The sequence below is a fragment of the Symphalangus syndactylus genome, chromosome 9, assembly GCF_028878055.3.
Source record: "Symphalangus syndactylus isolate Jambi chromosome 9, NHGRI_mSymSyn1-v2.1_pri, whole genome shotgun sequence".
Classification (NCBI taxonomy): domain Eukaryota; kingdom Metazoa; phylum Chordata; class Mammalia; order Primates; family Hylobatidae; genus Symphalangus; species Symphalangus syndactylus.
Genome location: NC_072431.2, coordinates 60,715,152 through 60,733,531, shown reverse-complemented (window position 1 = coordinate 60,733,531; position 18,380 = coordinate 60,715,152). Strand labels below are relative to the sequence as shown.

General features: G+C 54.9%; 1 protein-coding gene across 9 annotated transcripts in view; it reads right to left on the bottom strand.

Moving 5' to 3' along the window:
* Positions 1-1,192: 1,192 nt before the first annotated feature.
* SH2B2 (SH2B adaptor protein 2) overlaps positions 1,193-18,380 on the bottom strand; it is a 36,836-nt gene continuing 19,648 nt past the window's right edge. For 5 of the 9 annotated variants that reach the window (XM_055292673.2, XM_055292678.2, XM_063646316.1 and 2 more), the window contains 7 exons: positions 16,187-16,288; positions 14,388-14,479; positions 8,486-8,577; positions 8,231-8,401; positions 5,519-5,727; positions 2,402-2,573; positions 1,193-1,605 (listed from right to left, as the gene is read on the bottom strand). In XM_055292673.2, coding sequence (XP_055148648.1) covers positions 1,274-1,605; positions 2,402-2,573; positions 5,519-5,727; positions 8,231-8,401; positions 8,486-8,577; positions 14,388-14,479; positions 16,187-16,288 — 1,170 coding nt within the window. In that variant the 3' untranslated portion in view covers positions 1,193-1,273. Of the gene's footprint in view, positions 1,606-2,401; positions 2,574-3,367; positions 3,860-5,518; positions 5,728-8,230; positions 8,402-8,485; positions 8,578-14,387; positions 14,480-16,186; positions 16,289-18,380 lie in introns of those variants that run through there. The other 4 variants (XM_055292674.2, XM_055292677.2, XM_063646318.1 and 1 more) reach the window with 3 other exon arrangements.

Genomic DNA, 18,380 nt, shown 5'->3' with positions numbered 1-18,380 from the left:
AAAATTAGCTGGGCGTGGTGGTGCATGCCTGTAGTCCCAGATACTTGGGAGGCTGAGGTGTGAAGATAGTTGAAGGCCGGGAAATTGAGACTGCAAGTGAGCCAAGATCGTGCCACTGCACCTGTCTCAAAAAAGAAAAAGAAAGAAAAGGAATGAAAGGAGAGAGGGAGAAAGAGAGAAACAGAAGAGAGAAAGAAAGAGAGAGGAAGGAAGGAAGGAAGGAAGGAAGGAAGGAAGGAAGGAAGGAAGGAAAGGAGGGAGGGAGGGAGGGAGGGAGGGAGGAAGGAAGGAAGGAAGGAAGGAAGGAAGGAAGGAAGGAAGGAAGGAAGGAAAAAGAAAGAAAAATAGATGGATGCATCATTGGCCCAAGCCCTGCAAGGCTAGTCTTGGGCAAGGGGTCTGTGGGTCTGGGACCCCAGGTCTGGGGCGTTGTGGGGAAGGCAGAGGTTTGGCTTAGTAGGAACAAGATCCTTCTTGAACCTGTCTGGGGACTGGGGTGCTGGGACTGCCAGCAAGCAGTGTCTCCAGAGCCTGGGGTCATGGGAGTCACAGCTGGAATTCCATTTGTGGGTAGGTGTGGGGTGGGAATGGGTCGGGGTGGGGGCGGGGTGTGAATGGTGTGCAGCGCGGTGGGTGGGAGGTCTCTTTAAGCTTATTCTAAATTTAAGTCTACAACCGAGCTGGGAAATCCAGCCTCTTCCATTGCCCAATCCCCTAAGGGCTAATGTGGAGACATCCTGCCCTGCTGCCCTGTCCACACCGCCAGGCTTCATAGATCTGCCCAAAAACGCCTTTACCCGCCTAGTCCGGGCCTCGACTCCTCCTCCTGGCATCCAAGCTCTCTGTATGACTTGGGCGTGCTCCCCATCTCTCACTGTGTCCTGAATGCCCCCTCCTCTCTTTTCAGCACCCCTCGTTGTTACTACCCCCATCTCTCTCCCTCACAGCTCCACTAAAGCCCCCTCCCGATCCTAAGCCCTAACCCTTGCTGTTGGGCCCTATTTCAGGTGCTGCCCGACGCCCCATGGGGAGTCCCTCAGCTGTCCCACCACAGACAGAGCTGCAAGGGGGCCTGGCAGGTGTCAGGCCATACTAGGCTGGACGGGGGTCCCTGATGGACGGGGGTCTCTGAGAGTGGCTGCCCCGCAGTCCCCGCCTTCCCCGTGGGAGAAAGGACGACAGGAGAGCCGGGTGCAGTCCCTAAAACAGGCTTTTAATAACATCGTGTCTTCACTGAAGAGCTTGGCGTGTCCCACCCGGGCGGCGCCGCGGGCTAGTAGAAGGAGTACTGGTTCTCCACGGCGCGCGCGCGGCCGGGCGCGGCCTCCGGGGGCTCCTCGGCGGCGGTGGCGGCCACGGCCTCCAGGAGGCGCTCTGCGCTGTTGCTGCGGCTCCGCGCGCTGAGCTGGCCCTCGACGGGGCGCGGGGGGGCGGGCCCCGACGCCGCAGAGGACGACGAGGCGGAAGACGAGGAGGCGCCGGCGGCGTCGGAGGGCGAGGCAGGCGGGCAGGCGGCCGCGGCGAGGCTGGAGAAGTAGTGCTGGCCGGGCGGGTCGCTCCAGCAGGCCGGGGGCGCAGGCGCGGCAGGGGGCGTGGGGCCTGGCTCTGCAACAAGGCGACGGCAGGGCGTGAGTGAGGACCTGGGCTGGCCACATCCAGCAGTGAGGCCGGGATCCCTCAAGGGGCCAGGGCCCATGCTCAGGTTTCCGAGTCGCAGCCCATGTCCTCCAACACATACGCAAGCACACCCGCCCATATGCATAACCAGGAGCACACACATACATGTACCTAACCACGCGTGTGCACGCCCATATAGCCACACGCACAGGAGTGCACACACAATGCACACATAATGCACACGCTCGCACACAGGCACACACAGAAGCACATGTGCGCCCATGCACGCGTGCACACGCATACACATGCACGTGCACACACTGCACACGCTCATGCATATGCGCACACACGCACACGTAAACGTACACACACGGGCACATGCACACATACACTCATGCACACACACAAGCACATTCACCCATGCCCTCAGTGCTCGGTCCCAGCAGCTTTGCTCTGTGCCTCCCCTGTGCAGGGCATGGGAATCCATACCCCCAGCTCCTTTCATTCCACTTGCCCCAGTCCACACCCCTGTCCCCACCCCCATACACCCAGCTGCACTGCTGTTGGGCGCCCCCTTCCCCTTGCCAGGAATCATTAGGGACCTGGCTGCCTCTAGGCTGCCACTTCTGCCTCCATTCCTGATGACCTGACTGCTTGAAATTGCTGTGGCTAGGCTAGGGTGGGAGGGACACGGCTGAGGCTATGGGACAGGAGACCTGGGGCTCATCCCACCCCAGGGGCCACCTTCTTGAGTAATCACACCAGCCAGGTGGTGGCATCTTACCTGGCGGGGGGCCCTGGGCCCGCACATAGCTGCGAAGGGTGATGTCGGCTGAGCCCCCTGACTCCAGTGGGATGGGATGTGTGTGGAAGTGGCGGAGCATGTCAAGCACAGACTGGAACCACAGGTGCTGTACGTGACACTGGCCATGGCCGTTCAGGGACAGGCGCAGGTGCTGTGGGTACAGGTGGGTGTGGTCAGGGGCAGGTCCAGGACTGGGCACCTGAGTAAGCACCTTTGGGGGTTGATGGAAGGACCAAGGCTCACAGGGGCTGTATGGGGCTGTGTCAGTGCCAGGGGGCCCCTCACACATGAGCCCCATCTGGAGATGGGGAATGGGGACAGCGGACCCAGGCTGAGATGGAAGGCATCAGGCATTGTCCCCATGCTGGGAGCACCCCCACTACGGGCCCATGCCCTACACACCTCTAATCTCTAATCCCCTCCCTACGGCCAGAAGATTACTGGCCCCACATTAGAGATAGGAAAGCCAAGGCCCAGGGAGGGGGAGTGACTGGCCCATGGTCACAGAGCACAGAGCAGGGAAGAAAACTCCTGTTTGGGTGGTTCCCCTAGCCCAGGAGGCTAGAGGTTGGCCCTCTGTCCCTGCAGAGCCAAAACCCGGAGGCGTGGAAAGCTCCCCAGGGCTGGCTAGGGAGGAGTGATGGCACACTGCGGGAACAGCTGGAACAGGGCTGGCTTCTCTCTAGGTCTCTAGGGCCTGCATGAGGCAGGTGCCTCGGGGTAAGAAACCATAGGCCTGTGGTGTCTAGTGGAGAGCTGCAGGTCTCTAACTTAAGCCCTATTTTGCTCAACATGTATCCCACTGCAGAAAAAAGTGGCTGTCTCTGGGATGTGTGTGGCAAGAGGGGAGCTAAGAGGAGTGGTTTGAGGATACACACATAGCCCCAAGCCCAGGAAGGGGAGCTGGTCTGACCACCTACATAAAAGACAGACAATCCGCTGGGTGCGGTGGCTCACACTTGTAATCCCGGCACTTTGGGAAACTGAGGGGAGTGGATTACTGGAGGTCAGGAGTTCAAGACCAGCCTGGCCAACATGGTGAGATCCCCCCAACCCTTTAAAAAACAAACAAAAAAATACAGACAATCCCTGGAGCAGTGTGGCGGTCCCACAAGTGAGCTCTGCCACTTAGCAGAATAAGTTGCCAGGACAATGCAGGGACTCAGCCTGAGAGAAACAGCACAGAGGGGTCCCACCACAGCCTCACAGATGGGCAGAGCCTGCGCAGGGCACAAATGGGTCCCTGGGGTGAGGAGAAGCAAGTTGGACGCATCCCAGTCTTCTGCCAGACCTTCCAGACGTTTATTCTGTGAAGGTGGAAAGAGTTGCCTCTGGGAAGGTAGTGATCTTCCCTCCCAGGAGGTATGTAAGCTGGAGGCTGGGGTTCCTGCTTTGTCCCACCATTCAATTATCGGGCCTGGTGCAGTCATCTCCACTCTGGGGGAAGAGCAGCCGGGTAGAGAGGTGAGAGGCAGGTTCAAGGCTGGGTCTCGTTCCAGGAAGGAGAGGAGCTTCCCGCCCAACCTTTGTTCCCCCATGCTAGCCTCTGGCTTGGGCATGAGTCAGATCCAGGCCCTCTGGGAGGCTGCCTGGAGCAGCACTGGCTGAGAAGTAAACTGCGCGTCACCAGGGATGGCCTTAAGCACCTGGTTGTCAGAGGAACTGTAAGAGCGGCTGCTTGCCAAGGAAATGTCCCCGGTGGAGGTGCTACCTCCTGCATGGTGGGGCCAACCCGGCAGAGGAGAGAAGCCACTAGAGGTTCTGCACTGGGCCACTAGGGGTTAGGGCAGCCGGGGTCCCTGCAGAGAGACACTGTCCCCCAGCTGCAGGCCTGGAGCAGGAGTCCTAAGGTTCTCCCTCCTCTAGTAGGGGCTGCCAGGAAATCCATCCTGGCAGGAGCCCGGGCTGAGTGTTTCCTTATCGGAAACCTGGGATGCGGGGGTGGGCACTGAGGTTCCTGCCCCCTCTGGCCACATTGTACCCCCCCCATAATCATTTGGCTTTGCTGTCAAATTTTCCTTTGAATTTCAGGTCAATAGACCGGGCGTGGTGGCTCATGCCTGTAATCCCAGCACTTTGGGAGGCCGAGGCGGGTGGATCACCTGAGGTCAGGAGTTCGAGACCAGCCTGGCCAACATGGCAAAACCCTGTCTCTACTAAAAATACAAAAATTAGCCAGGTGTGGTGGTACGTGTCTGTAATCCCAGCTACTTGGGAGGCTGAGGCACAAGAATCACTTGAACCCGGGAGGCGGAGGTTGCAATGAGCTGAGATTTCCATGTTGCAATCCAGCCTGGAGGATAGAGCGAGACTGTCTCAAAAAAAAAAAAAAAACAACCAAAAACAAAAACAAAGCATTTTAGGTCAATATAGCACGCAATCCTCTTCCTTGAAAGCACACCGCCTAGGTGTACCATCATCATGCCTCTGATCCAGCTGGGTGCTGTCGGGATTGCCTTCCTGCCTGTCTTCCCCTCCACAATTCTCCCTCCCCTGCAGGTCTCTGATCAGGCTGTCCCCTCCAATGCTGAACCCCACCCCCCAGACCCTGCACAGCTCTCCCACCCAGCCCAGCTCCTCCTCCTCTGCTGGGTCTCTAGGGCTTGCCCGTGTGTGCTTCTCAGGGGTTGGTGACCTGACCTGGGCAGGGAAGAGGGGCTGTCTGGGGTGGGTGGGGCAGAAGGTGGGGCTCTGAGGGCCTTGGTTGGCTCCAACCCTGCACTGGGGGATCTCTGGGTGGAGACTCTCAGAAGCTCCAGTGCTATGAGATCCCCCACGCGCAGGGGCTGAAAGGATTTGCAAATTTGCGTTTATTAGAAGGGCCCAGCCTCCTGAGGGCTCAGCCGCCAGTAGGTGGCCTCCCCTTCCGGAGAATGGAGAGGCTGAAATAGGGCTGACTGCAGTCCCTCAGTGATGTGTAGGGGGGACGCAGGTGGCTCACGGAGCATGGCTGGGGTGAGCGGGGCCCATGGGAAGTCATGCCATACCGGTTTGACTGCAGCTGTTTCCAGGGCACAGCCTCAGGACTGGGGTCACCATGACCCCTCTCCCTCAGGGCTGGCCACTGCACCCCCATGGCGCCCCACGCACACTTGCCTTCGCCTTGCCCTGGAAGTTGAAGGTCAGCACGTACTCCCCAGGCCGAGTCTCACTTTGGCGGATCACAAAGAGGCCGTGGTTCCGGGGCCCCCCTGCCAGAACCAGTTGAGCAGCCTTGACCCGGGACAGTGTCCCGTGGAACCATGGGTAGTCGGATAGCTCCAGCTCGGGCTCAGCCTCAGGATCCGTCTCTGCACCCTGTTCCCCTGAGGTGGGGATGACAGTGTGAGGAACATGGGGGAAGGAGAAAGGGGGACAAATAAATAAATGTGAGAAGAGAGGTGACATCTTGTTGGTTTTTTTACATGCAAAATGCTGTTGGAATAATTTTTTAAACGTTTGTTGGTTTTTAGTTTTTATTTTTTTTTGAGACGAAGTTTTGCTCTTGTTGCCCAGGCTGGAGTGCAATGCCGCAATCCTGGTGGCTCACTGTAACCTCCGCCTTCCGGGTTCAAGCGATTCTCCTGCCTCAGCCTCCCGAGTAGCTGGGATTACAGGCGCCCGCCAACACACCCAACTAATTTTTGTATTTTTAATAGAGATGGGGTTTCACCGTGTTGGTCAGGCTGGTCTCGAACTCCTGACCTCAGATGATCCACCCACCTCGGCCTCCCAAAGTGCTGTGATTATAGGCGTAAGCCATTGCGCCCGGCCTTATTTTTTATTTTTTAGAGATGGGGTCTTGCTGTGTTCCCCAGGCTGGTCTCAAACTCCTAGGCTCAATTGATCCTCCTTGCCTTGGCCTCCCGAAGTGCTGGGATTACAGGTGTGAGCCACTGCACCTGGCCTGAATATTTTTTTGTTTGAGACAGAGTCTTGCTCTGTTGCCCAGGCTGGAATGCAGTGGTGTGATCTCGACTCACTGCAACCTCTGTCTCGCAGGTTCAAGTGATTCTCCTGCCTCAGCCTCCCGATATCTGGGATTACAGTCATGCACCACTATGCCAGGCTAATTTTTGTATTTTTAGTAGAGACAGGGTTTCACCATGTTGCCCAGGCTGGTCTTGAACTCCTGAGCTCAGGCAATCTGTCCGTCTTGGCCTCCCAAAGTGCTGGGATTACAGGTGTGAGCAACTGTGCCCAGCGGAATAATTTTATTTATTTATTTAACTTACTTTTTTGAGATAGGGTCTTGCTCTGTCACCCAGGCTGAAGTCCAGTGTCACAATCATAGCTCACTGCATCCTTGGCCTGCTGGGCTCAAGCAATCCTCCCACCTTAGCCTCCTGGGTAGCTAGGACTATAAGCCTGTGCCACAATGCCTGGCTAATTTTTATTTTTTGTAGAGACAGAGTCTTGTTGCCCAGACTAGTCTGGAAGTCCTGGGCTCAAACGATCCTCCGGCCTTGGCTGCTTGAAGTGCTGAGATTACAGGTGTGAGCCACTGTGCCCAGCTGGAATAATTTTAGAGTTGGGCAGGGAGCTGACCCAACCCACTGGTGAAGTCTATGAGGTAAACTGAGGCACAGAGCTGTGAAGGACTATCCTGGAGTTGCTCTGTAAGTCATCAACAAACTTAGGAACAAATCCAGTCGCCTGTTCCCAATCCCTGATTCCAACCCTATGGACCCTTTTCTGTGAGCTCCTTCCTTCCCTCCTTTCTTCTCTTTTCTTTTTTTTTTTTTTTACAGGGTCTCTCTCTGTTGCCCAGGTTGGAGTGCAATGGTGTGATCACAGTTCACTGTAGCCTCGACCTCCTGGGCTCAAGTGATCCTCCCACCTCGGCCTCCCAAGTAGCTGGGACTACAGGCACAAAAATGTTTGTGGCCAGGCATGGTGGCTCACGCCTATAATTCCAGCACTTTGGGAGGCCAAGGCAGGAGGATCACTTGAGGTCAGGAGTTCAAGATCAGCCTGGCCAACATGGCAAAACCCCATCTCTACTAAAAATACAAAAACGAGCCAGGCGAGGTGGCGGGCGCCTGTAATCTCAGCTACTCGGGAGGCTGAGACATGAGAATCGCTTGAACTTGGGGGTGGAGGTTGCAGTGAGTTGTGATCCGCCACTGCACTCCAGCGTGGGCAACAAAGTGAGACTCTGTCTCAAAAATTCTGTAGAGATGGGGTCTTGCTATGTTGTGTAGGCTAGTCTCAAACTCCTGGCTTCAAGTGATCCTCAGCCTCTCAAAGCACTGGCTGGGATTACAGGTGTGAGACACTGCACCCAGCCCTTGTGAGCATTTTCTTTTCTTTTTTTTTTTTTGACATAGAGTCTCACTCTGTCACCCAGGCTGGAGTGCAGTGGTGTGATCTCGGCTCACTGCAACCTCCACCTCCCGGGTTCAAGTGATTCTCCTGCCTTAGCCTACCGGGTAGCTGGGACTACATGTGTGCACCACCACACCCAGCTAATTTTTGTATTTTTAGTAGTGACGGGGTTTCGCCATGTTAGCCAGGCTGGTCTCGAACTCCTGAACTCAGGTGATCCGCCCGCCTTGGCCTCCCAAAGTGTTGGGATTACAGGCATGAGTCACTGCACCCGGCCCCTGTGAACATTTTCTGTTGAAACTGGGTCCAGTGGGAGGGGCCAGGTTCCTAGACCAGCCTACAAAAGCCAGAAGTACTTTGGAGATGTGTGAAGGACCCAGGGGGATGAGATGTCACAGCTTCTGAGGCTTAGCAAGGTTTAGGGAGCCCACAGGTGGCCATGGCTGGGGGTGGGGGTCCAGGAGAGGTGGAGCGAGAAGAGCAGGCTGTCCCCACTGGCACCTGTATTATTGCTGTCACTGCCGCTGCCGCCCGGGGATTCCAGGGTCTGCAGAAAGGTCTCTAGCGGGACGTGGATCAGGGACTCTCTGACGGCATCTCGACCTCGGCTGTGGGGGGCTGTCACCACTGCACCCACGGCTGTCGTCTCTTGGGGGCGGGGCAGGTCGACTGCTGGGGAAGTGGCAGGTAAGATGCACGTATCTTTATCTGTCCACCCTGAGTGTGCCCCTCCTCCAACCCTGTCCCCCTACCTACCATCAGTCAGGAGCTCACAGCTGCAGGAGGCCACGCGGCTGGCCAGACAGCCGCCTCGGGTACAGGAGAGCTCAGTGTCTTCCTCACTGTCACTGTGGAGACAAGAAATGGAAGCCATGTCCTGCTGTGGGACTTGGACTCGGACCACAGGCTACTTACGTGGCCAGGAAGTGGCTGGCAGTCCCATGGCCCAGCATCTAGCCCTCCTGGCTCTGGTCCCCTCCCTCTGCCTCCAGGTCCCTCTGTCCCACCCTCCACTGGCTCTGTGGCCACCATGTGATTGGCCAGGCCACTGTTGGGGCTCAGAAAACAATACCCCAAAATAAAGTCCTCAGCAGCAGCCTCAAGCAAAGAAGTTTTTCTCTGACCTTCTCCTGCCTACCTGTCTCTCAGTCCTCTTCTCCCCAGAGGCACCAGAGAAATGAAAGTCCCTCTTTCCCAAGGTGGGTCACAGAAACCAGAACCCCTTTTTCCAAAACATAGTCATAAAACCTAAAAATATTCTTTTTTTTTTGAGACGGAGTCTCACTCTGTTGCCAGGGCTGGAGTGCAGTGGTGCGATCTCGGCCTTGGCTCACTGCAACTTCTGCCTCCCGGGTTCAATCGATTCTCCTGCCTCAGCCTCCTGAGTAGCTGGGATTACAGGCGTCCGCCACCATGCCCGGCTAATTTTTTTTGTATTTTTAGTAGAGATGAGGTTTCACTATGTTGGCCAGGCTGATCTCAAACTGACCTCGTGATCTGCCTGCCTCGTCCTCCCAAAATGCTGGGATTACAGGTGTGAGCCACCGTGCCCAGCCAACCTAAAAATATTCTATGTAAAAACCTGTCATAAAGAAATTATCCAGCCAGGCACAGTGGCTCATGTTTGTAATCCTAGCATTCTGGGAGGCTGAGGTGGGAGGATCACTTGAGGCCAGGAGTTTGAGATCAGCTTGGGCAACATAGCGAGACCCCCATCTTTTTTGTCTGTTTGTTTTGCTGTTTTTTTGAGATGGAGTCTTGCTCTGTTGTGCAGGCTGGAGTGCAGTGGCATGATCTCAGCTCACCGCAACCTCCGCCTCCCAGGTTCAAGTGATTCCCCTGCCTCAGCCTCCTGAGTAGCTTAGGATCCCAAGCATGCGCCACCATGCCCGGCTAATTTTTTTTTTCTTTTTTTGTATTTTTTGCAGAGATGGGGTTTCACCTTGTTGGCCACGCTGGTCTCAAACTGGTGATCTGCCCGCCTTGGCCTCCCAGAGTGTGGGGATTACAGGCATGAGCCACCGCACCCGGCTGTGAGAACCTGTCTTTTTTTTTTTTTTAGACAGTTTTGCTCTTGTTGCCCAGGCTGGAGTGCAATGGCGCAATCCTGGCTCACTGCAACCTCTGCCTCCCGGGGGTTCAAGCAATTCTCCTGCCTCAGCCTCCTGAGTAGCTGATATCACAGGCATGCACCACCATGCCGGGCTAATTTTGTATTTTTAGTAGAGACGGGGTTTCTCCATGTTGGCCAGGCTGATCTCAAACTCCCAACCTCAGGTGATCTGCCCACCTTGGCCTTCCAAAGTGTTGGGATTACAGGCGTAAGCCACCGCGCCCGGCCCTGAGAATCCCGTCTTAATAAAAAAAAAATTAGTTCGTTGTGGTGGTGAGGCAAGAGGGTCAATGGAGTCCAGGAGTTGGAGGCTGCAGTGAGCTGTGATCATGCCCCACTGCCCTCCAGCTTGGGCAACGGAGCTGAAAAAAAAAGTAAAAACAAAAGGAAAGCAAGAAAGCAAGAAAGCAAAGAAAGAAAGAAAGGAAAGAAAGAAAGAAAGAAAGAAAGAAAGAAAGAAAGAAAGAAAGAAAGAAAGAAAGAAAGAAAGAAAGAAAAGAAAGAAAGGAAGAAAGGGCCGGGCGCGGTGGCTCAAGCCTGTAATCCCAGCACTTTGGGAGGCCGAGGCGGGTGGATCACGAGGTCAGGAGATCGAGACCATCCTGGCTAACACGGTGAAACCCCGTCTCTACTAAAAATACAAAAAAATTAGCCGGGCGTGTTGGCGGGCGCCTGTGGTCCCAGCTACTCGGGAGGCTGAGGCAGGAGAATGGCGTGAACCCAGGAGGTGGAGGTTGCGGTGAGCCGAGATCGCGCCACCGCACTCCAGCCTGGGGGACAGAGAAAGACTCCGTCTCAAAAAAAAAAAAAAGAAAGAAAGAAAGAAAGAAATTACCCAATCTGCCTGGTTTGACTGTAGGTCATAAGACCCCCATTCAAGATAGGGTTCTGTCCCACACCCAGAAGGAAGGAATGCTGCTCAGAGAGGCCAGGAAGAATCTAGACAGACAGGCCTGGCTGGGTCCCCTGCTCAGTCTATTCCCTTTAGATCCTACCCTTTGTGTCCAATCCTCTTTCTACACCGCTGTCCATACTTTGCTGAACCTAAGCATAAAAATGGACCATTTCCCTGTATCCTTTTTTTTTTTTTTTTGAGACAGGGTCTCACTCTGTTGCCCAGGCTGGAGTGCAGTGGCATGATCTTGGCTCACTGCAACCTCTGCCTCCCAGGTTCAAGTGATTCTCCTGCCTCAGCCTCCCAAGTAGCTGGGATTACAGGCACACGCCACCACCAGGCCCAGCTAATTTTTGTATTTTTAGTAGAGATGGGGTTTCACCATGTTGGCCAAGCTGGTCTCAAACTCCTGACCTCATGATCCGCCTGCCTTGGCCTCTCAAAGTACTGGGATTACAGGCGTGAGCCACCATGCCTGGGCTTTTTTTTTTTTCTTGTGAGATGGAGTCTTACTCTGTCACCCAGTGGAGTTCAGTGGCGCAATCTTAGCTCACTGCAACCTCCGCCTCCCAGATTCAAGCAATTCTGCTGTCTCAGCCTCCCGAGTAGCTGGGATCACAGCGGGCCTGCCACCACCTCCAGCTAATTTTTGTATTTTTAGTAGAGAGGGGGTTTCCCCATGTTGGCCAGGCTGGTCTTGAACTCCTGACCTCAGGTGATGTGCCTGCCTCAGCCTCCCAAAGTGCTGGGATTACAGGCGTGCACCACCGCACCCGGCCCTCCCCTGTATCTTTGAGTCTTCATTCTGAAGGTTCCTATATATACACGTTAAATAAATTTACACACTTTTTCTCCTATTAATCTGCCTTGTGCAGCTAAGCACTGTGGCTCATACCTGTAATCCCAGTGCTTTGGGAGGCTGAGGCAGGCGGGTCTCTTGAACCCAGGAACTCAAGACCAGCCTGGACAACATAGCAAGATCCTGTCTCTAAAAAAAAAAAAAAATTAGGCCAGGTGCAGTAGCTCACGCCTGTAATCCCAGCACTTTGGGATGATGAGGTTGTCAGATTACCTGAGGTCAAGAGTTCGAGACCAGCCTGACCACCATGGGGAAACCCCGTCTCTACTAAAAATACAAAAATTAGTTGGGCTTGTTGGCAGGTGCCTATAATCTCAGCTACTTGGGAGGCTGAGGCAGGAGAATTGCTTGAACCTGGGAGGTGGAGGTTGCAGTGAGCTGAGATTGTGCCTTTACACTCCAGCCTGGATGATAGAGCTAGACTCCGTCTCAAAAAAAAAAAAAAAAGAAAAAATTAGCCAGTCATTGTGGCATGTGCCTACAGTCCCAGTTACTTGGGAGGCTGAGGCAGGCGGATCAGTCGAGCCCAGGAGGTCGAGGCTGCAGTGAGCTTGATTGCACCACTGTACTCCAGCCTGGGCGACAGAGCAAGACCTTACCTCTAAAAAATAAAATAATAAAATAAAATAAAAATAAATAAATAAATTTGTATGCCTTTTCTCTCATTTATCTGCTGTTTGCAAATTGATTTTCCACTGAAACTTCAGAAAGCCAAGGGGAAGGCTCTCTCTTGGCCCGGATACCACTAAGTGGGCAGTCCCCACTGAGGGCTCATGATCCCTGCCCACTATCCCTGAGGGGCTGGGCTCCTCCTGGGATCCCGTGGAGACCCTCAGAGGGTGGGAAGGTTTCTCTCCCGATCTGTGACATGAGGTGTCTTTGACCCTGCCAGCTCGAAAATTCCACCAAGTCAGGTTCACTTTCACAGCGGCTGGGGAAAGAGTTTGCAGAGCAGACGGTCCGGAGGGCGGTGGAGCAGGGATTACAATCACTTTGTGGATCAGGGCCTGGGAGGCGCCCAGGACCTTAATTGTGTTTCTTTAAATGAAGCTGTTAATTAGAAAGCAGCGGCCCTTCCCCCCGGGGCTTGGCTCACCCCATTAGCCAGCAGAGCTGCTGCCAATTGCTCAGCCTGTCGGGCTGCCTATCCCTCCTACTCGTGGCCTGGCATCTCTCCTGGATGGTGGAGCCAACCTTCTTGCTGCTCTTCCTGTTCACAGCTGACCGTAACTGCCCTCTGCTTATTACCTGCCATGGCTCCCATTGTCCCTGACCTGCTCGTTTCCTGAGCTCTCATCAAAATCTCCTCCTCACTGGCTACCCCAAAGGCCTTGATGTTCCCTGCGAGTCCCAGGTGTCTGTACACTTCCACACCTTTTAAAATTATTATTATTATTATTTTGAGACAGAGTCTTTCTCTGTCGCTCAGACTGGAGTGCAATGGCACAATCTCAGCTCGCTGCAACCTCTGCCTCCTGGGTTCAAGCGATTCTCCTGCCTCAGCTTCTCGAGTAGCTGGGATTACAGGTGCCACCACCAGGCCTGACTAATTTTTGTACTTTTAGTAGAGATGGGTTTTGACCATGTTGGCCAGGCTGGTCTCGAACTCCTGACCTCAGGTGATCCGCCTGCCTTGGCCTCCCAAAGTGCTGGGACTACGTGCATGAGCCACTGCGCCTGGCCCCAGCCAAATTTTTATTATTATTTTTTAAGAGTTAGGGTCTTGCTCTGTTGCCCAGGCTGGAGTGCAGTGGCGCAATCCTAGATCACTGCAGCCTCCAACTCCTGGGCTCAAGCGATCCTCCAGCCTCAGCCTCCTGAGTAGCTGGGATAACAGATGCATGCCACTGTGCCCAGTTCCATTTCCACTTTTTGCTGGGCTTTTCTCTCTGCCTCTCCCATCCTCCTCTGCCTGGCGTTGGTCCACTCTTTATTTAAACCTCGGGTTAGGTGAGCACGCCTACCAGCAACTCTTCCCTGAGCCCAGGGCTGGGTTAGGAGCCTCTCTCCAGCTCTTTTTATTTTTTTTATTTAAGAGACAGGGTTGGCTGGGCACAGTGGCTCATGCCTGTAATCCCAGCACTTCGGGAGGCTGAAGTGGGCGGATCACTTGAGGTCTGGAGTTCGAGACCAGCCTGGCCAACATGATGAAACCCCGTCTCTACTAAAAATATAAAAATTAGCTGGGCATGGTAGTGGGCGCCTGTAATCACAGCTACTTAGGAGGCTGAGGCAGGAGAATTGCTTGAATCTGGGAGACGGAGGTTGCAGTGAGCCAAGATCATACCACTGCACTCTAGCCTGGGCAACAGAGCAAAACCCTGTCTCAAAAAAAAAAAAAAAAAAAAAAAAAAAAGAGGGTCTGGCTATGTTGCCCAGGCTGGTCTTGAACTCCTGGCTCAAGCGGTCCTCCCAGCTGGGCCTCCCAAAGTGTTGGGGTCACAGATGTGAGCCACTGCCCCAGGCCCCCAGCCCGTTGGGGACTCACTCCCATCTCTGCCCAACTCCCAGTGCTCTGAGGCTCTCTTGGGGTGATGACAAGACTTGGTCCAACTTCCTTCCAGGTCCCCAGGCCCTGGCCCCATACAGCAGGCCTCACAGAGCCTGCTGGGGATTGGAGGTAGGGAGTATTTTAAAGGAGGGTGATCCTGTCTGGCACCAACCTGAATCGCATTGAATTGCTCATTTCTCAAGCTGAGCTCCTGCCCTGCTAGGAAGCTGCTCCTGGTGAAGGCTGGACCAAGGATATACCCAGCCTGTCCACCCATCCTCGGGCCACTTAGACACTCACCCGGGGTCCACACAGCCCTGGATGTCAGCTACCCACGAGTGCTTCTGCAGAGAGTCGATGGTCTCCAAGATGTATTCGGCTCCATTCTCTACCTGGGGAGGAAGGTGGCCAGGAGCGCAGAACATGGTCAGCAGACGGGCTCCAGACCACGGGACATAGGGTCTGAGTGACTCAAATGGCTCATCCTCCTCTCCCACAGCAGGGCTCAAGGGCATGAGCAGCAGGAAAGACAGTGGGGTCACCGTCGGGCACCACCCGGAACTCAGGCCAGGGACCCAGCGGTACAGCCTGCAGTTCACACTCTGTATTCCCTCCCTTCTGGGCCTCCCCAATGGGGATATGTCCCACCCCACTGATCTCAGCCCCTCCGCCTTGGAGATGCAGCCTCTGAGGAGGCCATGCTGGCAGGGGGAGGGATGGGTGGCCCAGCATCCCCAACCCATGCCCTGGCACCCCAGGGGTGGGGTTCAAGTTGAGTGGAGAGGCAGCCTGGCCAAACACACTGAGTAGGGGGGCTTGCATGTCTTAGTGCCTGGAGTTCTACCGGCATGGCCATGCGCTTGAGATACACAGCCTCTGAAGGGGAAGAGGGCAGGAGACATTCCTGCTGGGGCCAGGCCCAGAGCATAATCCTGCACTCTGTGAACATGGTGAAACGCCATCTCTACCAAAAATACAGAAATTAGCCAAGCATGGTGGCATGTGCCTTTGGTCCCAGCTACTCAAGAGGCTGAGATGGAAGGATTGCCTGAGCCTGGGAGGAGGAGGTTGTAGTGAGCCGAGATCGTGCCATTGCACTCCAACCTGGGTGACAGAGTGGGACCCATCTCCAAACAAACAAACAAAAAAACCAAAAAAATGTAGTTGTGGGGCTCCCAGGATGGCAGAGCTGGGAGGGTTCTCGGAGACTGCCTTTAATCCCTCTCTGAACAGATGGGGAAACTGAGGCAGGTGAGCCCCTCTGCCTCAAGGCTGTCATGCATGATCAGCAGTTTAGAGGGTACCAGGTGGGCAGGGGCTGTGTCCCCAGCCCCCAGCCTGGCATGACTCAGGGTCCGGGGTTGGTAAACACTTGCTAAATGAGTAAGTGAGTCCGTGACTAAACAAATGAGAACGGGCAGAAACACAAACACAACCAGAAGCCGAGAGAAGAGGGTGGGGGCTTCATGCAGGATGAGTGGGTGGGACCAGGCCTCCCCGGGGACATTGCTTCACCAACACCCTCTGATCCTTTGCGGTGGCCCAGGGACCACAGCTCTGGCAGCCTGGGGCCGTGTCCTCAGAAACCCCTGCAGGCCACCCTGGCGGCGGTGTGGGGCCTGGGAAAAGGATGGGCTGCCCCTAGACCCACCGGGGTGCCTCCCCGCCCACCCTTGATGCCTTTGTGCCCTCTGTGGGAGACCGCCCGGTTCCCACACTCCAGTGCCCTGGGATGGGAACATTTGCATAACTGCTGCCGGCTGGCCACCAGTGGGGTGGGTGTGTGCTGGCTCCAGTGGGGGAAGGGAGGGCAGGAAGTGAAACTGATGAGCTTCGCCCAGGCCCAGGGGTAAATGGGAGCAAGGGGCCCAGATGTTGGGCGACGCCCGGGGCACTTGGCTGTGGAGCCCAGACTCAAGTCTTAGCTATGAGCTAGGCATCTGTCATAGGGTCTGGGGACACCCCTCACACCAGGGCTCCCTCCCACTACCGTCCTGCCTTAGGCTCCTTCCCCTCGCTCCCCTACGGAGCTGTAGCACCTAAAGGGGAGGTGGCCTGGGGCAGCTGGAGGATCTCTGGGGTTAGGGGTGAGACCTTACCTTGAGCACGAATGTGTTATCCTTCTCTGGCATTTCCAGGGGCATGGTGGTGCGGACCTCAATGATGGCTGACAGTGGGATGCTGACCTTGGGCCTCGAGGCCTGGGGGCCAGAAGGACAGTGAGTGGCCCCAGCACTTTCCGACACCCTCTCCATCCCCTCCCGGCTGCCAGGCATTAGAGTGACCCTCAATAGACTGCCACAGCCACCCTGGTACAGAGGAGTCCCCATCCCCATTTCACAGATGGGGAAGTTGAGGAAAGCATTTCTTTGAAACAAGAAAGAAATTTTTCCTGGCTAGGCATGGTGGCTCATGCCTGTAATCCTAGCACTTTGGGAGGCTGAGGCAGGAGGATGGCCTGAGTCCAGTAGTTCAAGGACAGCCTGGACAACATAGCAAGACCTTATCCTTACTCAAGACCAAAAAACGGGCTGGGTGCGGTGGCTCACGCCTGTAATCCCAGCACTTTGGGAGGCCGAGACGGGCGGATCACCTGAAGTCCAGAGTTTGAGACCAGCCTGACCAACATGGAGAAACCCTATCTCTACCAAAAAATATACAAAATTAGCCGGGCGTGGTGGTGCATGCCTGTAGTCCCAGCTATCTGGGAGGCTGAGGCAGGAGAATCGCTTGAACCCAGGAGGCGGAGGTTGCGGTGAGCCAAGATCGCGCCATTGCACTCCAGCCTGGGCAACAAGAATGAAACTCCGTTTCACAGGAAAAAAAAAACAAAACAAAAAGAGACCAAAAAACTTAGCTGAGTGTGGTGGCATGCGTGCCTGTAGTTCCAGCTACTTGGGAGGCTGAGGTGGAAGGATCGCTTGATCAGGGGAGGTCGAGGCTGCAATGAGCTATGATGGCACCACTATACTCCCACATAGGTGACAGAGTGAGACGATGCCTCGAAAAAAAAAAAAGAAAAAAAAGGACCTTCTCCTATAGTCACCTTGCAAGTCCAGGACAGAACCAGAATTGACATCTGAGCCTCCTATCTCCAAGCCCTGAGGAGAGAACCCCACCTGGGCTGCCCTCTGCCCAATGCACCCACGAGATCTGTGGTTTTCTTATTTTTGACCTTGACCCATTGTGAGAAATACTTTTAACACTGGGGCCCAATACACACATAGGCAGGTAAAAATATCTCTGAAACAAACATCTCACCAGACAATAGTTACCCTTCCTGTGTGTGATAGAGTGTGATATTTTCTATTCTATTCTAGTTCACGTTTTAAAAAATGCTGGTCTTGGCTGGGTGTTGTGGCTCACACCTGTAATTTCAGCACTTTGGGAGGCCAAGGAGGATGACTTGAGGTCAGGAATTCCAGGCCAGCCTGGGCAACCTGATGAAACCCCATCTCTAGTAGAAATACAAAAATTAGCCAGGCGTGGTGGTGCGTGCCTGTAATTCCAGCTACTTGGGAGGCTGAGGCACGAGAATCACTTGAACCCGGGAGGCGGAGGATGCAGTGAGCTGAGATTGCACCACTGCACTCCAGCCTGGGCGACAGAGTGACACCCTGTCTCAAAATATAAAATAAAATAAAATAAAAATAAAAAAATAAAAAATGATAGTCTTAAAACCTGGTTGCTTAAAGAAAAAATGCTGGTCTCCTGCTACAGACCCGACCTTCCAGAGCAGGGCCTGGAGCCCTCGACTCAGAATGGGGCTCACTGTTTCCTGGAGTGAGTAAAAGAGACCAGTGTTCCCAACAACGCTGTGGGCAGGGTTGATCCAAGGTGAGCTGGCAGGGCTCTGTGGGACCGCCACTCTGTGCCTGGCCCCACTCGCTCTGCCTCAAAGCTCCCTGTCGTGAGCCTGAGGCCCCCTTGGGGCTGGCCTGAGTCTGAGATTCCCAGCAGGGCTGTCTCCAGGACAGGAACTTTCTTAGGAGGAAAAGGAAAGGCCACACATTTGATGGGCAGGCAGATGGGAATTCCAGGAAGAACTGGCCCCTGTCCAGCGGGCGCAGGGCTAGGCTTGGAGCATGAACGGGGCCTGGCTGACCCTGGTGTGTGGCCATGATGCCGGCCAGTGGGGCCGGGGACAGAGCAGACAGAGGCCTGCAGTGGAGGCCTGGACTGGAAGCTTCAGCAGGTATCCTGCTGGCCAGAGATGCTGTGGTTCCCCAGCTTGGAATCTGAGGTCCATCAGTCCTGGTCCAGCTTCCTCCCACCTGCTCCAGCCACAACTCA